Source organism: Rhinichthys klamathensis, unplaced genomic scaffold, assembly GCF_029890125.1.
Source record: "Rhinichthys klamathensis goyatoka isolate OS25496 unplaced genomic scaffold, OSU_Roscu_1.1 h1tg000035l_1, whole genome shotgun sequence".
NCBI lineage: Eukaryota > Metazoa > Chordata > Actinopteri > Cypriniformes > Leuciscidae > Rhinichthys > Rhinichthys klamathensis.
In genome coordinates this window covers 1,865,352-1,888,099 of record NW_026606583.1, presented here as the reverse complement: position 1 = coordinate 1,888,099, position 22,748 = coordinate 1,865,352, and the positions used below count along the sequence as shown (strand labels likewise).

General features: G+C 37.0%; 1 protein-coding gene across 1 annotated transcript; it reads left to right on the top strand.

Moving 5' to 3' along the window:
* The first annotated feature begins 244 nt into the window (after nucleotides 1-244).
* Nucleotides 245-22,481, top strand: tut1 (terminal uridylyl transferase 1, U6 snRNA-specific). The gene is made up of 10 exons (XM_056245835.1): nucleotides 245-396; nucleotides 1,294-1,484; nucleotides 7,978-8,178; nucleotides 8,266-8,380; nucleotides 11,671-11,795; nucleotides 12,394-12,620; nucleotides 12,746-12,855; nucleotides 13,635-13,757; nucleotides 14,792-14,884; nucleotides 21,316-22,481. Exons 1-10 carry the CDS (start codon nucleotides 321-323, stop codon nucleotides 22,455-22,457), a joined length of 2,403 nt encoding a protein of 800 aa, XP_056101810.1. The 5' UTR covers nucleotides 245-320; the 3' UTR covers nucleotides 22,458-22,481.
* The last annotated feature ends 267 nt before the right edge of the window (nucleotides 22,482-22,748 follow it).

Genomic DNA, 22,748 nt, shown 5'->3' with positions numbered 1-22,748 from the left:
TTGGTTGCATATTGTGGTCAGCATTTTTCTGTTCAGTTAACAGTATTTTCCATTGCATGTTTTATTGTATACACTAAATGTACATGAATTAATATAAAAGAAATAACTTTAATTTGAAAGTTACAAGAAATAACTTGTAACTTCATCAGATTATCTCTGGCAACCCTCCCTCCTGAACGGCGGAACAAAAATTCCCCGCTCCGTGTTTCTGTCGGAAGTATTACGGTGACGGACGCAGTGGAACATCATGGAGGGAGATTTGAGTTGTTTTATGTAGCAACTTTGACGCTTTTCTTTGGAATTACCTGCACAGCCTCTCAATGGAGCTCGATAAAGACATCCAGACAACGCAAAGAGGATTTCACTGCAACCTCTGCAATGTTAATATACCCAACAGTAAGTTGTAATAAACTAAAAACAGTAACGTTAGAGCTAACGTTAACACAAGCGAGACACGTTTCTAGACGCTGCTAACTTGTTATAATACAACAATTGCCACTATATTTAGTTCACTCACTGTTAGCCAAAAGTACGTTTTAACACATTCTATGGACTATGATGATACTACGGTATTTCTTGCAGCATCTTTGAGTTTTGTAAATATGGTAATCATACGCATCAAAGTTTTTCGAAATGCTAACGTTACAGCTGCAAAAATAGATAGACGTGGTTTTGACCGCTTCCGAACTACAACAGCAAAGCATGCAATTTTAAATACCATCATACGTCTTACAAGCACTGTTTCTGGTAAATACAAGTGGATATAAATCAAAGAGAATTAAGGAAACTTAAATGATCAACTAAATACATATGATGAAGGTTAATACATGAAGTATAAATATGTGAATACAAATGAATAATACGCATAAGAAAATATGGTAATACTTTACAATAAGTTGTCATTCGTTAAATTGGTTAATGTATTAACTAACATGAACTAACAATGAGCAATACATTGGTTACAGTAGCCTATTTATTCATTTTTGTTAATGTTAGTTAATAATTACACTGTCACTCACTGTTTGTTTATGTTAGTTCACAAAGCATTATATAATGTTAACAAATACAACTTTTGATTTTAATAATGTATTAGTAAATGCTGAAATAAACATTAAGATCAATAAATGATGTTCATTCTTATTTCATGTTAAAGTTAACTAATGGAACCTTACTGTAAAGTGTTACCGAAAATATGAATTAAGAAAATCATCACAAACATTTGACTGTTTAGATACACCGGTATTCCATCAACGATGTTGCTTTCACATTTAACTGGAGTGTTTTTTTGTGCAGAGCCGAGCCTGGAAGATCATGTTAAAGGAAGAAAGCACCAGCATCTGCAGCGGCTCAGAGCTCAGCGTAAAGCTCAGGAGGAAAACAGCGTGTTCGTGAGCGGCTTTAAACCAGACACCTCTCAAACCGATCTGAAGGAGTATTTCACACAGTTTGGACAGGTGTCAGATGTGATCATGGACAAGGACAAGGTTAATATACACACTATCTTTATCATGTGGTATTACCGGTAATTCTCATGGTATCTTTTTCTTGCTTGCATCTTTATTTAAAGGTCTGCCATACATCAAATTCAGAATATGAAATTATTATCTTGGCATTTCATCCCCAATTTACATTCACATTTCCAGAAATTGTGGGACATTTGTAAAATACCAAAAAAGCAAGAATTTGTTATTTTTGTTTTTTTCTATTTTACCTTTATTTATCTGACAAAAAAGTACAAAGAAAAGATTTCCAATGCTTTCCCTGTTCAACTTAATTGTATTTTGTAAATATAATCATTTGAATTTGATTGCTGCAAAAGTTTGGATAGAGGCATGTTTACCACTGTGTTTTCACACCCATAGATCGTTTGTTTTGTTCTGAAACCGGGACGTAATTTGTTACAATGTTGCATTTTTTTCTTGGTTCGTTTAGCTTTCACTTTAATACATTCGTATTAATACTGCAGCAAATTTAAACACGCTCTCTCTGGATCTACCAGCGCTGTCTAGAGGCTGTCTAGAGGTGTCAAGACAAATGCAAACACTATATGAATGTTATAATGCACATAGAGCAGGAATCAAGGCCTCATTCTCGCACAGAGAAGCGCATTTACACAACATTTTAAGATGAAGAGGTGCACTTTTGGTTTTCATTTGTGATCACTAATGTGCTCACTCTCAGAATCAGACACTACTGCTATTTATATAGCATTTTACAGAGTCTTTTCTGGAAATGGGATTGTAAATGTGTGGTTAGTGTTATCCAATTATCAGTGGTGTTTACTAAGGCAAGCATCACTGTAGGGCTGTACTGTCCCAGTCGATTAATTGGTCGATACGTTCTGGTTCGACCAAAATTCTGATTGGTCGATTTTTTGCCACGTTCATTTCTACAGATCATTTCATCAGGTGGAAAGCACTAACTGCTAATGGGGGTGTTTTGAGAGTACCCCTGTTTCACAGTTAACAGTCTGTCTTCAGAGCACCCCCCTTGTTTTCACTTTTTTTGGATTAGCCCAACCCACTGGAGAAGAGAGACAGATACGTAGGCTATAGAAGGTTTGATGCTGAATATTATTTATTTAATTGTGAGAGTGTTTAATAGTCAACAAAGACATCGACAGTGTGGCAGCATTTTGTTAAAATTGATAACGGGAAAAAGGTGAAATGCAAAGTTTGCAAGCAACAGTTTTGCCTTCCACAGCTCGACGACAAAAATAAAAGCGGTAAGCTAACTTGTCTGCGTTAGGTTGCCCTGTCTGTTTTGAGTAACGTTAGGCTATATGAACATTTCAGAATTGGCATATCAGTTATGCACTTTATTTCGTTTCTGCTCTTGATCTGGTTTGTTTAATAAATATTCTTTTTTTATTTATTAAAGTGGACGTGCCTTTTGTGTTTATTAAGAGTAAAAGCTTTAAGTTAATAAACATTTTTAGTCGAAAATTTCAGGACTTCAGTCGACCAAGATTTTCTTTGGTTGAGTATAGCCCTACATCACTGTTACTGTTGCTTATACAGTACTTGGACTTAACCCCCTGGGGTCGGCTATCGCGCCGGCGCGATAGGCAGACTTTTTTTCTTATCAGTGCAAAAGAGACTCAAAATACTCTGTTGATTTTAATCTTACATGTAAGTGTTATACATCAGTCGATCCTGTTTAGTGTATATTATTTTTCTGTATACTCACAATAAAAACAAAGTGTTGTGCTTTTTGTCAAATGAAGAAAAATAAACATGATGCGAGTTTTGCCTTCTCTCTGTCAGTGCAGTCCATTCTGAAACGCGTCCGAAAAATTAACTCTAACTCTGCAAATACTTGTCACACAGGCACGAGAGATTTTTCTTTATGAAGCTTGAATTCTCTTCTTTTCAATGAAGTAATTTATATAAAAAACAAATATTCTCAGTTTATGTAATCTGTATGAAAAGAGAGTGCTGTCAGAATTTTTTTCCCCAGCTCATTACACTTCATTACGCGTTAATCTGACACGCCCACGGAGAACGCGCGCTATTCAAACGCAAATGTAGAGGAAAGCCATGACAACGCCCACATCAGCCGTTCCACCGCGGCGGTAAAATGTGGGGTGTATTTGCTACCTTTTACCGCTAAGAGGCGCTACAATCATAGACTCTGAAAAGTGTTCGTTTATTCTCTCTAATGCGTAATCTGCTGCTCATTCAGAGCGATTGAAAGCTGGTAGCAGATGAATTCAACAAGTGAAACGTAGTTAAAATAATTCATTACCACAATACTGAAATTAGGCTGAAATACTGAAATGAAATTGAATAAATAATGAAAACATAAAACATTGCAATAAAAACATTTAGGCTACATCAATGAAGCTTTACAAAAGCATAAGACTTTAACTCTAACAGCGTACAAACGGTGGCTCAGTGATCAACGCATCAACACGAGCTTCAGGGAGCTTCAATCGACCCGAGATCGAATCTCAATGTGGCATACATGTTGTTAACCGATGTTGGCCAACAGCGTTTATATTTTACCTTCTTGATGCTTAAATAGCTAACTGTTTATAACTGTTTACTTATTTAAAGTCAAGAGTTTTGTTTAATTATCATTACAACATAAATTTGCTACATTCCAGTAGAACCGCAGCCGCTGCACAAAGGACACAAACTGATGAAGGAAGATTGTCAGCCGATTGCATCAGAAAATGAAAATGAAGAAGCTCGTCTTTAGTCTGCTAAATTATTGTGTAATGTAAAAGAACACTAAAATTACTTAAGTTTGAAACCAAGTTCGAACATTTCAAGGTTTAAATAAAGTGTTTTTTTTTATTTAAAACAGGGTTGCATCGGGTTTAGAGTTTATTTCTTTTGCGATGCAAAATAAGAAACACTAGGCTAATATTATTCTTGCGACATTTTAAATTTGTATTGCCAAATAAATGACATTAAACAATTAAAACAGTAGGCCTACAAAACGAAAATTGTCCAAAGCAACATAATTAAATTAAAACATGCGTTTTTCTTTGCCTCTCTCGCGCTGAATCTCTTTTTAACAAGTTTATTTAGTCTCCCTCGCTCTCCATATGAAAGAGGAACATTAACACCTAGGCCTATTGTCCTGCGCGCACAGCACTGAACTGTCCCCCAACCCCCCACAGGCTATCGGAGTCTGAGGCTGATTTAACACAAAGAGAAGTCGTAATTCACACTTAAATCGCTATTCTAGACAGTGTTGATAATGAAGGAATTAAATGATTTAAGTTACATGTAGCCTAGTGAATTTTCTGTCATAAAAGTTTATTACTAAATATTTCATTATTTCAATAATTGATGAAATAAAACTGGTTTGGGCCAGCTTTTTCCAAGCAAAACTAAATATAATCTGAAAAAACGCATGTTCATTTGTTGTCATGAACAAAATGTTCAACTTAATATTAAATTCTACAGGGATCTTTGGATCCTTTCAACCAGGCATGCAATTTGTGAATTAAGTTTTTATTATTTTTTTTATTATTCAAATAAATATCGAACCACGGTGCTTCGTGGTAATGCTGCTAAATTAAATAACATGTAGGCCTATAGAATAATTATGAACTTAAATGAAACAATATCGCAACATTTCGACAAATACATTATTTGATCTGTTTTTACATTTTAATTCAGGGCGATTTAGCCTGCTACATTTCATTAGAGCGAGATTTTCACCCTTGTCATTTTCTCATTGGGAAGCGCTTACATAGGCTACATGTTTGAGTAGATCCTCTGTACCTCTCGTTTTCATATGGATTACATAATCAGATAACATTTATTAGCCTGAATATTTAGACATTTAAAGGCATTAGACAGAGCCGATTTCTTATAGTGACTGAGCTGAAGTGGCTTTCGGTTCATTTTTGTGACGCGCAGTTCCCGGAGACAGAGACGACAGATAAACTTTTGTCGTTAGCAAAAGTTCGAATAAAACCCGATTTTAGAAAAATGCATAGGGCCACTCGGCGTGGTCTGCCAAAACACTTAATTATAAACTTCAATATTTCATTCAAAATAATCTCAAAACGCTTTGTGAAATTTTGAAAAGCCGTGCATGCATTAAGGCCACTTGAACTATGGACAACTGAAACGCTGGTTTTGATTTTATTGTTTATCGTTGTTTAAACGTGCTTGTTCTGTTGCATATCTCTATTTTATATTTGATATGGTCTATTGGTGAAGTAGCCTATAGCATTGATTACTGTGGAGGGAGGGGTGTGGGGATTCAAATAATTCAGCAGAAGCAGGGATGTTTAGACCAGAAGGAAATCCCCGTCCCCCTGGCAAATCACACTTTACTTAAAACCATGTTTTTAAAAACTCTAGGTTGTAGGGAATCAAAAAAATAATAATAATAGGCCTAATAAAATATATATATATATATATTGGCTATATATATAAAATTACTTTTTTTACAGAACTGCTTTTGAAATTACGATTGGCCTCATACGATTGGTACAGATGCAAAGTCGTTCTGTTGGATACTATTGTTCCTTAGTGTAAAATGGAAATGCATGGTAATTTTATTTTATAAATATAAGCAAAAAACTGTATGGTGTACCAGAGTTTTAGAGCTACACAAATCTCTCTGCATTAATAAATATAAAATTTACAATAGACCATGTTTGTTCGGGATTTGAACCCGTGTCATCTTGATGATCGAACCGTAAGTTCTACCACTCGGCTATGAATTTTCTCACTGAGAAATGCCCAAACGTTTGTTTGTCATGAGCGAGAAAACGTTTTGTCGTTAGCCTGTGAGTGTAGGCCTACTTTAGCCTACATGAATAAAAGTAGACCTTTTACAGTTTTAAAAGATGATATCTTATCTGTATGACCAACAATTACGCAGTAAGTTCTTTTAGCTGTTATGAGAAAAATAAATTCAAATGAACGCGCCGCCGCGTTTGTCAAACTCTAATTCAACATGCCAGAATAAAGCCAGATTTTAGAATAATGCATAGCCACTCGGCGTGGTGTGCCAAAATACCCTAATTATAAACTTCAATATTTCATTCAAAACCATCTCAAAACGCTTTGTGACATTTTAAAAAGCCGTGAATGTATTAAGGCCACTGGAACCCGGATCGTAACTGCAACGCGCTGCATGTCTCAATACAGGAGCAGAAGCGCTGGTTCAGATTGTATTGTTTGTTGTTTAAACGTGCATGTTGCATATTTAAAAATATTTGTTTAAAAATAAATGTTTGTTGTAGGCTTATTTGCAAATTACCATAACTTGTAGAATTTCATCCTTACTGTTAATTGACATTAGCCCCACTTACGTTTTGATAAATGTCCCTTTGCGCCACCTGGCGGTCATTTCGCGAACGACTTTGAAATGCGACTGGTTTATTTTTATTGTATTGGTCTACTTTAAAAAATAATACTTTATAAGACATTTATGGAAAAAGACTATTTTCTTTTCAAGATTCTGTAGAATGGCCCATATAGCATTTGACTAGAATTTGTTTCCAGGTATGACTAAAAATGTGCTTTTGGCTTTCATTTATATTTTGATTGTTTGTATATATATATATATATATATATATATATATATATATATATATATATATATATATATATATATATATATATATGTGTGTGTGTGTGTATATATATATATATATATATATATATATATATATTTAGGCTATATATATACAAGAAAGAATGCAATGACAATATATATATATATATATATATATTGTCCTTGCATTATTTCTTGTGTGACACCCCTGAATGAAAGGCTCATTATTATGTAGGGTCACTGTCTGAGAACCACTTAATATTCATGATAGGGGTTGGGCCGTTCCGCCCATCTGCATATTGCCTTGGCAAACAAAAAAATGTTTTTCACAATTTAAAACAATCTATTGGTTTATGTGAATGATTAGGAAGGATGATTTTCAGATCATTTTGAAGCCAGAACTCGAAGCGTCAACATCCATTTGTCAAAAGTCTTGTGGACACATATTTAGTATTTGTTTTGTGGTCTTATTTCAGCAGCTTTCATTTTAATTTTTTTCAATAACCACGCATAAACAATATTCTCTTAAAAATACAAACAATGTACATACAAGTTGCTCACAGATTATGGTAGCCCTGTTTGTGCTATATAGAGTGAATTTACACCTTTGCCATTAACATGTTTATAAATAACTGAAAAAAGCACAAATGTAAGGGCATCACAGAACATCCAAATGGCCCCAAAAACACCTCAGACCCCAGAGGGTTAATGATTTAAACAGCCCTCAAATGATACCTGTGTGTCTACATACTTTACATTTATTTAGAGAGCAGATTATCATAGAGACTTTGGCATTTGAAAGCATCTCATAAAACAAATATAAAAAAAAAGTTGGAATAAAGGTTGTGAAGGTGTTAACTCGGTGAAGCCAGATATGAAGTAATAGTCAGAAAGACAGAAGAGTTAATGGATGTATGTTAATGTGAGAGTTTTTGTTCTGTGCAGGGTGTGTATGCTATAGTGGAGTTCTCCGAGCCGAAGAACGTTCAGACAGCTCTGGAACAGCTACAGCATCAGCTCAATGGACTCCAGCTCCGTGTCAAGCCCAGAGAGAGGAAAGACTTCAAACTGTCCAGCAGGGGGAAACCCAAAAACACCCAGATCAGCCTGGACAAACTCAACAACGAGCTCTGCAAGGCTACATCTGTAAGAAAGCGTTCTACATTCACACAGCTTTCTTGTTTTGAAGCTTTTTCTCATTTTTACGTTTTCTTTTCTTTTTGTGTGTAAAAGGTCAATGAGCAGATGCAAAAGGTGGTGGAGTTTTTTGAGCTGAATGACAATGAGAAGAAAGTGAGAGATCTCCTAGTTCAGCTGCTACAGGAAGTCTTCACAGAGTTCTTTCCAGGTCCATTCTTAACTCAAACTTGAACCAGATTTCCATCATTGCATCCTTATCCTATAAACCAGGGTTTCTAAAATGGGGGGTTCGTGATGAAACTGAAGAGGTTCGTTAGTTTATGAAAAGCTAATGATTAAATCAAATGCAGAGAAGTTAATCTCGGCATGTGCTGAGTTTAACATACATTTGGAAATGCAGTGTGTGGTGGGTTGGGTTCACACTATTTACATTCACTTTTGTATAATTTCCAACATTTTTGTGGACAAAAGTTCACAGAATTTTTTTAGTGTTCTGGCAAAATAAATGCTTGAATTTAAAGTTTTGAAGGTTTGAATGTTTGAAAGTGAAAAATGTAAGACAAATATTTGTATTATAACATTTTGTGTAAAATAAAACATAATTATCACATTTTATTTTACAGTACAATTGTAATTTATAACGGTAATGTATTTCTGTTTACATTTTAAAGTTAAAACTAATAAGAATAATTAGTGTTGTTTATTATTGTTATTAAATTTGATTGGATTCCTAAAAACACCAGTGTCAATGTAATGTGGACTAAGACAATTACCACAACTAAAAAAGAAGTTTGTGTCCACTCCACTCCCTGGCAACAGTAATTTTTTACACTACTCGTTATTTTACTTTTCCATTACATGCCACAAAATTAGTAATTGCATATTTTCTCCTCAAAATTATGACTTTGCATTTGTGCCTCTTTGTGAATGTTAGGCTATATTTACACATTTTTTTAGAATTTCTTTCAGAATCATCATTTCTAAAAAAAAAAATGTATAAGATCATTCGCTGCACGTCACTCATATTACGTTTTCATAACCTGCCGTCTTTTCCGATTGTAGATAGCACATCATTTGCAATTTAAATTTTTAATGATAATATCTGGTTATGGTTACACTTGAAATAGTTGATAATTAATAATAGTTGGCAATTAATTGTACCCAGCCTGTATATAAAATGTTACCTGAGAGACAGGTCGAGTGAGACAAAAGATGCGTCTTTTAGCCGTTTCTTGAAAATTGCTAAATACTTAGCTGCTCGGTGGAGTTAGGCAGGTCATTCTACCTGCAGGGGAACAGTCAAGGTAAAGGACTGTAAAAGTGATTTTTTTTGCCTCTTTGAGATGGCATTACATAGTGCCATTTACTTGCAGAGCGCAAGCTTCTCGAGGTCACTTAAGTCTGAAGTAGTGAGTGTAGGTATAGGGTTGCAGAGCCTGTGGTTGTTCTTTTGGCAAAAATCAGTGCCTTGGATTTGATGCAAGCGGCTATTGACGTGCGCTCTCTTCTGTCCGTTTATGACCACTCTTGCTGCAGCATTCTGGATCAGTTGCAGAGGTTTGACAGTGCATGCTGAAAGGCCTGCCAAGAGAGCATTACAATAGTCCAGTCTGGATAGAACAAGAGCTTGGACAAGGAGTTGTGTTGCATGCTCTGATGGGAAGGGGCTGATCCTCCTAATGTTGTACAAGGCAAATCTGCAGTTCTAGCAATGAGCTCTGTGAAATTTAACGTATCATCAATCACAATTTCAAGGTTCCTGGCTGTCCTGGAAGGAGTTATGGTTGACAGAGCTAGCTGAATGGAGAAGTTGTGATGAAGTGTTGGGTTGGCTGAGACCACAAGCATGTCTGTTTTTGGAAAATTGAGTTGAATGTGGTGGTCCTTCATTCAGTCAGAAATATCTGTCTAGCAGCTACCGTCGGATCATCTGGCTCGAATGAGAGGTAGAGTTGTGTGTCATAAACATAGGTGATAGGAAAAGCCATGTTTCTGAATGACAGATCCTACTGATGACGTGTAGATGGAGAAGAGAAGTGGTCCAAGCACCGAGCCCTGAGGCACTCCGGTAGCCAGATGTGGCGACTTAGAGACCTCACCCCTTCAAGACACCCCGAAGGACCTACCTGAGAGGTTAGACTTCACTGGAGTGCGGTTCGTGAGATGCCCTTCGTCATGAGGTTGACTGGAGGATCTGGTCGTTATGTTTCAAAAGCAGTAGTCATATCCAGTGTGTGCTGTTAAGATGTGTTTGTCAGTTTGTGGTGTGGAGAATTGGTCACTGATGGTTGTTTTATTTATGATGAATAGGGTTAGGGTGTTAGGGTCATCAGCTGTTAGAATTGTTGAAGAATGGGGAGGAGGAGGACAAAGAAGAGAGGAAAATGGTTTTGAAAAGTGTGCGAGAGTCAGAGGAATTGTAAATTTTGTTGTGGTACTATGTCGTTTTACCAGTGGAGACATTTGCAGAGAATGAAGAGAGGAGTGACTGATACAAACTACATTTAGTCATTTAGCAGACGCTTTTATCCAAAGCGACTTACAACTGAGGACTAAACCAAGCGAGTCATCGTGAAGAGGCAAAAACAACGCAAGAAGTGCTCAAAATACAATGTTCAGACAGACATAGCTCGGAGTAGCATAAGCCAGGCAAGCGAGGATTTAGAGGAAAGGATTTTTTTTTTTTTTTTTTTATGTTAAGTGCTCCCGGAAGAGATGAGTTTTCAGTTGTCTTTTGAATGCTGTCAGGGATTCTGCATTCCGGATGAGGGTGGGGAGATCATTCCACCAGCATGGAACTGTGAATGAGAATGTTCTGGAGAGTGATTTTGTGCCCCGCTGTGATGGTACCACGAGCCGTCGCTCATTGACCGATCGTAGGCTTCTGGTAGGGATGACTACCAAAGTCATCTAAACTAAAGTCAATGGGATCTTTCGATTACATTACAACACTCAATGTTTATAACACTTGATGGTGGTTTACAGTAAGTTTTGAGTAAAAGCATAGTATTAATCTCATAAATTATTATGTGTAGCTTGATGCTAATTAAAATATAATTGTACCTGGATAACAGGTGAATTATATCTACATGATGAGTTTGTCAAAAAATATTCACGTAAGGAAATGTTTAGTTTTTTTGTAGAAAGACTTTTTATAATAGGTGGGTATACTGTATATTGGGATCAAAGAGATGTGGATGGGCAAGCCATGTAATGCCAGAGTAAAGTATGCCACAAAGTTGTGGCATAGATTTGACAACAGTGTTCTTGTTCTCTTTTCTCTCGACAAAATCAAAGTAATGGCAATATTTCCCGCCGCTGAATGTAAGCTTTTCCATATTCCAAGTGACTGTAATCATTGCAGAATATAGTGCAACTTTTTTTTTAGCAGCATTAGTTCTGGAAATGTTTTCAGCATCAGAAGAAGCTTTATTTCCAAGTATGTTTCCTGTTCATTTTCTAGTGATTTAGAAAAAGTATTTGTGTCATGTGTTATAGATTGCCAGATTGTGCCCTTTGGCTCCTCTGTGAACACGTTTGGGATTCACTCCTGTGACCTTGATCTGTTCCTCGACCTTGAGAACACCAAAGCATTTCAAGCTCGCGCAAAGACTACTGGATTGGTGAGTTAGCACCACTAATACTGGACATCTGTGAACTCAAACATCAAATAATGAATCTATTTACATCTATCTTTAAAATGTCTAAAACTACATTTTTCTTGGAATCTTTCTTGGCGCCGCCCCCTTGCTGGCGACTCGGCCACCTGTGTGCAGAGTGTTTGTGTGCAGAGTGTTTGTGAATCGTGCTTTATGTGTTTTTATTATTTATCATTTATCATTAGAAAGGCTGGCTCAGTGATGGGCCTTAATCCTGACTCACTTGAGATCACTGTGGAAAAGAGAACAAGGGCAAAATTAAAAATAATTATGCGTTACAAAGGTCATCCACTACATTGTAATTTTAGTGGACTTAAAAGCTCATTTAGTGGAAGATTAATAATGCCTCGGTGTTCTACAGAGCGATTTAGAAGGTCTTTTACTCCGAATGCAGTTAGGTTGTTTAATGAAATTGTGTAATTTCTTGTATTGATTGTTGTTGTTTTCTGTCTTTGTTTGTTTGTGGTGTCTGTAATGTGCAAGGGTGGCGAATGAGTTTCCCCTTACAGGGATTAATAAAGTTTTCTTACTTACTTACTTACTTATTTACTAATTTCAACAGACAGGAGAAAATCAGTCTGAGGATTGCCATTCTGAAGACTCCATTTTGTCCGACATTGACCTGTCCACTGCCACTCCTGTTGAAATTTTGGAGCTTGTTGCAGCCATTTTGAGGAAGTGCGTTCCAGGTGTACACAAAGTACAGACGCTCAGCACTGCCCGACTTCCTGTGGTCAAGTTCAGTCATCGAGAGCTCAACCTCCAAGGAGACATCACAATCAACAATAGGTTGAAAACAGTTATTTTTGGCCATTTTGTAAAATAAACCAGTTTGAATGTAGCACCCCATTTGACAGTAGTATACTTCAGGTTTGTGAAATCTTTGTCTATAATGTCTTCCCTTTTTTCACCAGATTGGCAGTAAGAAACACTCGATTTCTGCAGTTGTGTTCAGGCATCGATTCCAGACTGCGACCCTTAGTCTACGCCATCCGATTATGGGCTAAGCAGAAACAATTAGCAGGTAATATAGTTTTATATGATAATTAGTTGTCTATAAAAAATTTACATTCTGTAATTTTAAGGCTAAATTTTTATTGTGACCGCATATTAGTGATTATAACACATTTTCAGGGCAAAATATTTATTCTCAATACTGTAAACCGATGACACTTCATTGTAGAAAAGTAATGTCAATCCTCTTGTTTTTTAAAGTCAGTGTTAAAATAATTCAGACTTATACTTTACAATAACTTTTTTTTTTTTGATTACAGTAATGAGAAAGACAATTGAGGCAGGGGATAAAAATGATCTTAGTTGTCATGAAAATAATATCAAAATGCAAACTCTTTTAAAGGGATACTCCACTCAAAAATGAAAATTCTGTCATCATTTACTCAGCCTCAAGTTGTTTAAAACCTGTATGAGTTTCTTTCTTCTGCTGAACACAAAGGAAGATATTTTGAAGAACGATTGGAACCAAACAGTTGTGGGGCACCATTGCTATGGAAGTCAATGGTGCCAAAGTTCCAATCGTTCTTCAAAATATCTTGCTTTGTGTTCAGCAGAAGAAAGAAACTCATACAGGTTTGCAACAACTTGAGGCTGAGTAAATGATGACAGAATTTTCATTTTTGGGTGGAGTATCCCTTTAATGTTTCTAAAACTGTTTCATTTTCCTTATGCAAAATATAACTACTTTTTTCTTTTGATTTTGAGGTGAAACACTGTATGACGGCCTGGATGTTTCTTGATGCATGTACAGTTTTCTGAGTTAAACCTTGTACATTTCTAATGTCATAGGGAACCTGTCTGGGCCTGGACCGTTGTTGAACAATTACGCTCTTACACTGCTGGTGATCTTCTACCTTCAGAATCGAGACCCTCGTGTGCTTCCCTCTGTGAATCAGCTCAAGAACATGGCCTGTGCGTTAATCTGGACTACTGTTTATTTAACTTCCTTAATCAGTTGTTTTATCTGTATTTTATTATTACTTAATACAAATTTTGTTGACTGTTTTTCAAAGAAATATTAAATTCAAAAGCAATAAGAAGCCAGACAAAACAGTATCTATCATGAGAGTATGAGATGTGTATTAATAATTAGGTGTGAATCTTCACTTGCCTCTTGATTCGATTACAATTATCGGAGCATCACAATGCATCTTTTCCTCTCAATTCTTTTATTAATAATTATTATATTAATAATCACAATATAGTTATTTTTTATTTTATCTTTGTTATTAAAAATAAGAACAAAGATGCAAACAATAGAGTGAATACAATATTAGGAAGAAACAAACTCATTTAACAATGCTTTACATTTTCTTTTCTTTTTTTTTCTGAAATACATACATTTTATAATTAAATGTAAAAGTAATCACTGCAGTCTTTCATGTATTAATTACACATAAATTGATTATTAAACCTACAAGTTTAGAAAAGAGCAGTGAGTGGTTCCCTCTTTTCTTTTGTTCCTTGATTAACATTAATGACAGACAGCAGCAGATTTATTATATTGCACCTATTAGACTTAACGCACGCATCTAATATAATGTTACACATAGATTCCCCCCCAACTGTTTACGTTCACTTAAGACATGAATACTCAAAGACAGATATTTTGAAAAATTGATCCGTTCAAGTGGAATATGCCACTAAAGAGAACTGAATTCAGGATCGCATGCTGTCTGAGAGAGGTGTCTTTTTGTGTTCACGCTTCACGCTGTATCAGTCAGCGCAAGTAACGTATTGAGATCTTTTTCATGTTCATTTCATAAAAAACGCTACATCAATAAAACAGCACATTATTATGTCTTGTATGCCTATTTAAAAAATACAAATTCAAAGATTCTTTTGTTTTTATGCATCGATGCAGAATTGTTCAGATCAGCAGTGCAATGCATCGTAAAAACGATTGTGTTCCACAGCTCTATTAAAAATGTTTTTTGTTTGTGTAGGTGAGGAAGAAGAGTGCGTTATTGAGGAAAGGGATTGTACATTTCCTAGTCAGCCCTTTAGTGTACCACCCAGCAAAAACACTGAAGATCTCTGTAAGTACCACACATGCTTTTAGATCATTTCAGTTGAATTATCAGTGAGTGTTTACATGAACGTTCTTAAACCAGTTATGCCTAATAAGGTGACAAAGTGCGTGCTCATGTAAACAAGGCAATCTGTTTTCGATTACTCGCCCTCATGTCAGTACAAACCTGTATGCATTTCTTTCTTCTGATGCACACAAAAAAAGGATATTTTGAAGAATGTTTTGTTCCCATTGACTTCCATTTTTTTGGTCAAGGGGAACTAAAATTGTTTGGCTACAACATTCTTCAAAATATTTTCTTTTATGTTCCCCAGAACAAAGAGCCGTACAGGTTTGGAACGACGGGTAAATAAATGATGACAGAATTGTCATTTTTGGGTGAACTATCATTAACCAGCATTCTGTCTGGTTACTGTTCTCATCTTGCGCAGCCAAAGGAGTTGTACAGTTTAAAAGTGATGCTGATTTTGACTTTTGATCCATACATGTCTAAATGTTTTATTTAACATCCCAACTTATAGTTTGGATACAGTTGGATACTCTTCTAATTACATATTCATGTAACTAGGTAATAATCTGATTACCTACCTGATTTAAAATGTTTATTTAAACTGGTTGTCAACCGTATTTCAATACACTATATTAGTTTTAATAAACTTTTTCACGGAAACAAAGGCGGTGTATCCTTTTTGGGTAATGCAATCCCAGAATAAATAGGGAAATGTCTTCCTATTTCCTCTGAGATTGTCTTATTGCCATTTATCTAAATGGTAATTGGTTGGCTAATGTTGACCCACCCTGCTGTACTCAGTTCTTTTAATGTAATAATATAATTTATCTACCAGAATATTAGTATTTTTGATTTGTTTTATTTTGTAAATGTGTGGGGGGTTTTTTGTCAGAAAGCTGCTTTTGAAACAATAAGGAACATGCTGAACATTCTGTTTACATCCATTATACACTCACCGGCCACTTTATTAGGTACACTTCAATTCAATTCAAATTTATTTGTATAGCGCTTTTCACAATACATATTGTTTCAAAGCAGCTTTACAGAAAGTGCATTTTAGAAATGTACATAGAATAATATAGTTAGTTAATCATCATGTATTAATTTAGGGCATAACATATCGCCGGCGTTGAGTCGTCTCATCGCAGGTGTTGGAGCGTCTGAAGTCTCCGTGAGAGGCTGGATACAAACTGGAGCTGACGAACGCTATTTACCTCGGGACTAGCGTCCCGAGATAACAGCAGAAAAGCAGATGGGAAATAATTAGCGTAGCTGCTGTTCATAATATTAATGCAGTCGATCTGATTCAACAGTGGTATAAAAGGTAAGCATTATGTGAATGCTTGGCTGAAGAGATGCGTCTTTAATCTAGTTTTGAACTGGGAGAGCGAGTCTGAGCCACGAACAGTATCAGGAAGGCTATTCCAGAGTTTAGGAGCTAAATGTGAGAACGCCCTCCCTCCTTTAGTGGACTTAGATATCCTAGGAATGACCAGAAGCCTCGAATTTCGGGATCTTAAAGAACGCGATGGATTGTAGGGCGATAGAAGGTCCATTAAATACACAGGAGCTAAACCATTTAGGGCTTTATAGGTCAGTAGTAGTACTTTGTAATTGATACGGAACTTAATAGGTAACCAGTGCAGAGATGATAGAATCGGTGTTATATGATCATATTTTCTTGACCTAGTAAGAACTCTAGCGGCTGCATTTTGGACTAACTGTAGCTTGTTTATTGAAGATGCAGGACAACCAGCTAATAAAGCATTACAATAATCTAGTCTCGAGGTCATGAATGCATGAACTAACTTTTCTGCATCAGAAACAGATAGCATGTTACGTAATTTAGCAATGTTTCTAAGGTGGAAAAAGGCTGTTCTTGTAACATACGAAATATGATTTTGGAAAGACAAGTTGCGGTCTAGTATAACACCCAGGTCTTTAACTGTAGTCGATAAGGTAACAGGACATCCTTCTATATTAAAGTTGTATTGTAAGAGATTTTGTGGGTAGTTTTTTGGACCAATAAGGAATACCTCAGTTTTATCTGGATTTAGTAGCAGGAAATTACACGTCATCCAGCATTTTATATCTTTAAGACATTCTGTCAATTTAGATAAGTTAGTGTATTCATCTGGTCGTGATGAAATATATAATTGAGTGTCATCAGCATAGCAGTGGAAATTAATTCCATGTTTTCTTATAATATTACCAAGTGGCAGCATATATATTGAGAATAGCAGAGGGCCTAACACCGATCCTTGCGGCACTCCATAGTCTACTGACGTTATCTTCGATTTTTCCCCATTTAAACAGACAAAATGGTAACGGTCCGATAAGTACGATCTGAACCAGCTTAATGCCTGTCCCTGAACACCAGTGTAGTTTTGTAGTCGATCCAGGAGTATTTTATGATCTATAGTGTCGAACGCAGCGCTAAGATCGAGTAGAACTAGTATTGAGATACAGCCTTGGTCAGAAGCTAAAAGTAAATCATTTGTAATTTTAACTAGCGCAGTTTCTGTGCTATGATGCGGTCTGAATCCTGACTGAAATTTTTCATATATCTCATTTTCTTGCAAGAAAGAACACAATTGAGCGGACACAATTTTTTCTAGTATTTTAGACATAAATGGAAGATTTGAAATGGGTCTGTAATTTGCTAAGTTATTTTGATCTAATTGCGGTTTCTTAATGAGAGGTTTTATTACTGCCAGCTTGAATATTTTTGGAACATGACCTAAAGATAAAGACGAGTTAATAATATTAAGAAGAGGCTCTTCCACTACAGGTAACACTTCTTTCAGAAGTTTAGTGGGTATTGGATCTAATAAACATGTTGTTGGTTTAGATGCAATGATAAGTTTATTTAGCTCTTCCTGTCCTATAGTTGTAAAGCGGTGTAGTTGTTCTTGAGGGGCTATAATTGAGGCTGAATCACAAGACACCATAGAGGATTGTACATTTACAATTGTATTTCGGATGCTTTCTATTTTCTCATTGAAGTAATTCATAAAATCATTACAACTATACTGTAACGGAATATTTTGCTCTGGTGATGTCTGTTTATTTGTTAGTCTAGCCACGGTGTTAAATAAAAACCTTGGATTATTTTGGTTATTTTCTATTAGTTTGCGGAGATGCTCTGCCCTGGCTGCTTTTAGAGCCTTTTTATAACGTGACACACTGTCTTTCCACGCGATTCTAAAGACCTCTAAATTAGTTTGTTTCCATTTACGCTCTAAGTTACGAGTTTCTCTCTTGATAGCATGTGTAGTACTATTGTACCATGGTGCTTTAGTTTTCTCTCTAACCTTTTTCAATTTAATTGGTGCAACAATATCTAATGTACTAGAGAAAATGGTGCTCAAACTGCTGGTCATTTCCTCTAGTTCGTCTGTTTGTTTGGGTTCACTGAGCAGCTGAGATAGATCAGGTAAGCTATTTGAGAATCTATCTATAGTGATTGGAAGGATTGTTCTGCCTGGTCGATAACGCGGCGCAACATGACAAATTTCAGCAGTGCGTATTATACAAGTTACCATGTGATGATCAGTGAGATCGTCACTTTGCGGTATAATATCTATATCGGTTGGATCGGTTCCATATGATATAATTAAGTCTAGTGTATGATTTAGACGATGAGTGGGACCACTGACATTCTGCTTGACCCCAAAGGAATTTAATAAATCTGTAAACGCAGTCCCTAACGCATCATTTGTGTTATCTACGTGTATGTTAAAATCTCCAACAATTATTGCTTTATCGACATTGACCAATAGATCTGAGAGAAAGTCTGCAAACTCTTTTAGGAAATCAGTGTAGGGCCCTGGAGGTCTATATACAGTAGCCAAGGCTAGAGATAATAGGGATTTCTTTCTTACATCTAAGAGCGTAACATTTAGCACAAGTACTTCAAACGAATTAAACCTGTGACCTGTTTTCTGAGTAACATTAAGAATATCTCTATAGATTGTTGCAACACCGCCGCCACGACCGATCAGACGGGGCTCATGCTTATAACAATATCCTGACGGAGTAGACTCATTTAGACCGAAATACTCATTTGGTTTAAGCCAGGTTAAGCCACTTTATTAGGTACACCTGTCCAACTGCTCGTTAACACTTAATTTCTAAGCAGCCAATCTCATGGTGGCAACTCAGTGCATTTAGGCATGTAGACATGGTCAAGACAATCTCCTGCAGTTCAAACCGAGCATCAGTATGGGGAAGAAAGGTGATTTAAGTGACTTTGAACGTGGCATGATTGTTGGTGCCAGAAGGGCTGGTCTGAGTATTTCAGAAACTGCTAATCTACTGGGATTTTCACGCACAACCATCTCTAGGGTTTACAGAGAATGGTCCGAAAAAGAAAAAACATCCAGTGAGCGGCAGTTCTGTGGGCGGAAATGCCTTGTTGATGCCAGAGGTCAGAGGAGAATGGCCAGACTGGTTCGAGCTGATAGAAGGGCAACAGTGACTGAAATAACCACTCGTTACAACCGAGGTATGCAGCAAAGCATTTGTGAAGCCACAACACGCACAACCTTGAGGCGGATGGGCTACAACAGCAGAAGACTCCACCGGGTACCACTCATCTCCACTACAAATAGGAAAAAGAGGCTACAATTTGCAAGAGCTCACCAAAATTGAACAGTTGAAGACTGGAAAAATGTTGCCTGGTCTGATGAGTCTCGATTTCTGTTGAGACATTCAGATGTTAGAGTCAGAATTTGGCGTAAACAGAATGAGAACATGGAACCATCATGCCTTGTTACCACTGTGCAGGCTGGTGGTGGTGGTGTAATGGTGTGGGGGATGTTTTCCTGGCACACTTTAGGCCCCTTAGTGCCAATTGGGCATCGTTTAAATGCCACGGCCTACCTGAGCATTGTTTCTGACCATGTCCATCCCTTTATGGCCACCATGTACCCATCCTCTGATGGCTACTTCCACCATGTCACAAAGCTCTAATCATTTCAAATTGGTTTCTTGAACATGACAATGAGTTCACTGTACTAAAATGGCCTCCACAGTCACCAGATCTCAACCCAATAGAGCATCTTTGGGATGTGGTGGAACGGGAGATTCGCATCATGGATGTGCAGCCGACAAATCTGCGGCAACTGTGTGATGCCATCATGTCAATATGGACCAAACTCCTTGAGGAATGCTTCCAGCACCTTGTTGAATCTATGCCACGAAGAATTGAGGCAGTTCTGAAGGCAAAAGGGGGTCCAACCCGTTACTAGCATGGGGTACCTAATAAAGTGGCCGGTGAGTGTATATGCTGTGTAATGGTATAGCTACAACATCTACCAACAGTGGCAACATGGCCTAGATTTCAGTCAATATATACTGGAAGTATTTACAGAAATCAAATATGAAAAAGGTTGTTCAGTAATTGTGAATGGTTATTTCACACAATATTGTTAGAAAATTAAATTGCATTATTAGTCTGTGGTTGAAAGTGAATCAAATGCCATTAGTCAAGTCCCCCATGTTAACAGACAATTATTGACAGTATCAGAAAAGTGACAAATGAACAAAATGAAAAAAAAAAAAAAAAAGTTGAACAAAATGTGGTCTGTTGGTGTTTATTTATACCGAACATTTTATATCACAGTTCTCCATGATATGAGAGTTTTTTTCTAATCTTATTTTCACTTTAAATAAAATACTTTTCTACTGTCCAGTAGAGATGCGCGGTTGGCGGTTACAGCCGCAGACTAAATTCGTGACAGAACACATTCTGCTTAAATGAATGTCATTTCATGACATTCATTTAAGCAGTCTATCCTAAATGGAGATCGCTAAACTCCAGTTTACTTGTTTGTTGGTATTTTCATATAATCCGTGCTTTTTTTGCCGCAGTGTAAAGAGAGCGCTTGCGCATGGTTGCAAGATTGCAAAGATTAAGTAAATCACCGGGTAGAAAACATTTTCTTTTAACATAAAAGCTCTGATTGGGGGATTTAAATTCTTGAAATCTGGCAACCGCAAGCAATAAAGCTCGTAGCGGCTTACAAATATTTTTTGTTGTTGTCCTTTTTCCCCCCTAATAAAAAAACAGAGTAATTTGGTCACATTTTAGTCAACGATATTGCATGTTGATAGTCACATTTATACATTTATGATATAGTCATAGAGATTTCTTTTGTCATACTAGATTTCGTTTACAAAATTAACACTATTCAACATTTTTATCATTGTTTTGATCACCATAAGAATGTCCATTAACCTAAAATTATATTTAACATGTCTCCTCAGTCATCCAATCAGATATTTCGATACTTTGTTTTTGAGTATGCTACTGTCTGTACTGGTATCAGTAGACTGTGCAAATTATGTAAATTATGTCACGTGTGCGTTCATGGACAAGCGATTTGTTATTCTCCCTATAACTTTCCCTATCTCCTTTCCCTCAGGCACTTTGCTTTTTGGATTCTTCACCTTTTACTCACAGTTTGATTTCCCTGCATCAGTGGTGTCTCTGCGAGACGGCCGTGTGCTCCCTATTACAGACTTCTTTTGCAGTGACGAGGATGCGGTAAACGCTGCAGAGGCCTCTAGTCCCAAACCAAAGCGCTCCTCTGCCCCTAAACTGGGCCCAATGAATGTCCTAGATCCATTTGAGCTAAACCACAATGTGGCTGGGAACCTTAACGAACGAACACAAAAGAACTTCAAGAGAGAATGCTGCGATGCTGAGAAGTACTGCCGCAGTTTGCAGTACCAGCGCAAATCAGCCAAGGGCAAATCCTGGGGCCTTGTGCGGCTCTTTGCACCGCCAAGTGAAACAGGACCCCGACCGAAAGTCGAGACTGAGAAGATTATGGAGGTCGGCATCTCTTTCAAGGCAGCCATTCTCCCAGAACCCTTGCGTGCCCAACTGGCATTGGCTGGGAAGGGTTTTAGGGGTCTTTGGTTTGCGAAGGTCTGCTCTGCTGTGCAGATGGTGTTTCAAGAAATTTTAAAATGTTCACCCTCTGAGGAGACTCAAACTGCAGACCTTTGTCAAAGTCTGGACAAAGCCAACAGAGATGGAAATGAAATGGAGGTGAATAATAACCAGAGTCTAGAAGATACTGCTCCTCAAGCCAAAAGTGAAGCTGGTAAGAAGAGGCCTCTTATAATGGAGGAGGGTCCATCAACCTCCACTGTTATGCAAGCTAAAAGACAGAAACTAGATGTTGATATGGAGCACCCAGAGCCGGTCCACTGGACTTGGACTCAAAGGAGCTGTGTTTGGGCAGGCCGACGGAAAGTGCGGAGAGATCTCTTGAAGACTAGTGATGAGACTTCCAAACCTGAAGGAGGCTGCGTTGACATTGAAAGCAGGGTGACACAGAGCATTGTGGAGAAAGAGGAGAAAATTCAAGAATTGTTGTTCAAAGTGGATGCAGAAGTTGTTGGCGGGAATGAAAACACCATGGTTGTCCTCCGTTTTCACCCCAGCCATGATACTGCAGCCGTCTTTCAAGACTTCTTCCATTTTCTAGAGTCCTTCCTGCCTAAGATGGCAGAAACGATCCTAGGGAGAGCAGAGGATGTTACAGAAATGTCATAGTTTATTTTTTTATTTTTTTGGTTAAACGTTTTTGCAAAAACGTCTACTTTTGAAAACCTTACAAGCAAAAAAAAAAATATTTTAGTGATTTGTTTTGACAATATAACAATATACTTCGATGCTATGTTTATTGCATGTTTTGAGTTCAAATCTATTTCCTGTTTGAATTAGGTTTTGCCTCCCCCCCCCCCCCCATCCCATGATTTTGGCATGTTTGCCTCTCTATAATGTAAATATAATGAATGTGAACACTCACATTAAACTGAAAGTTTAAACCATTGAGACCTGGAC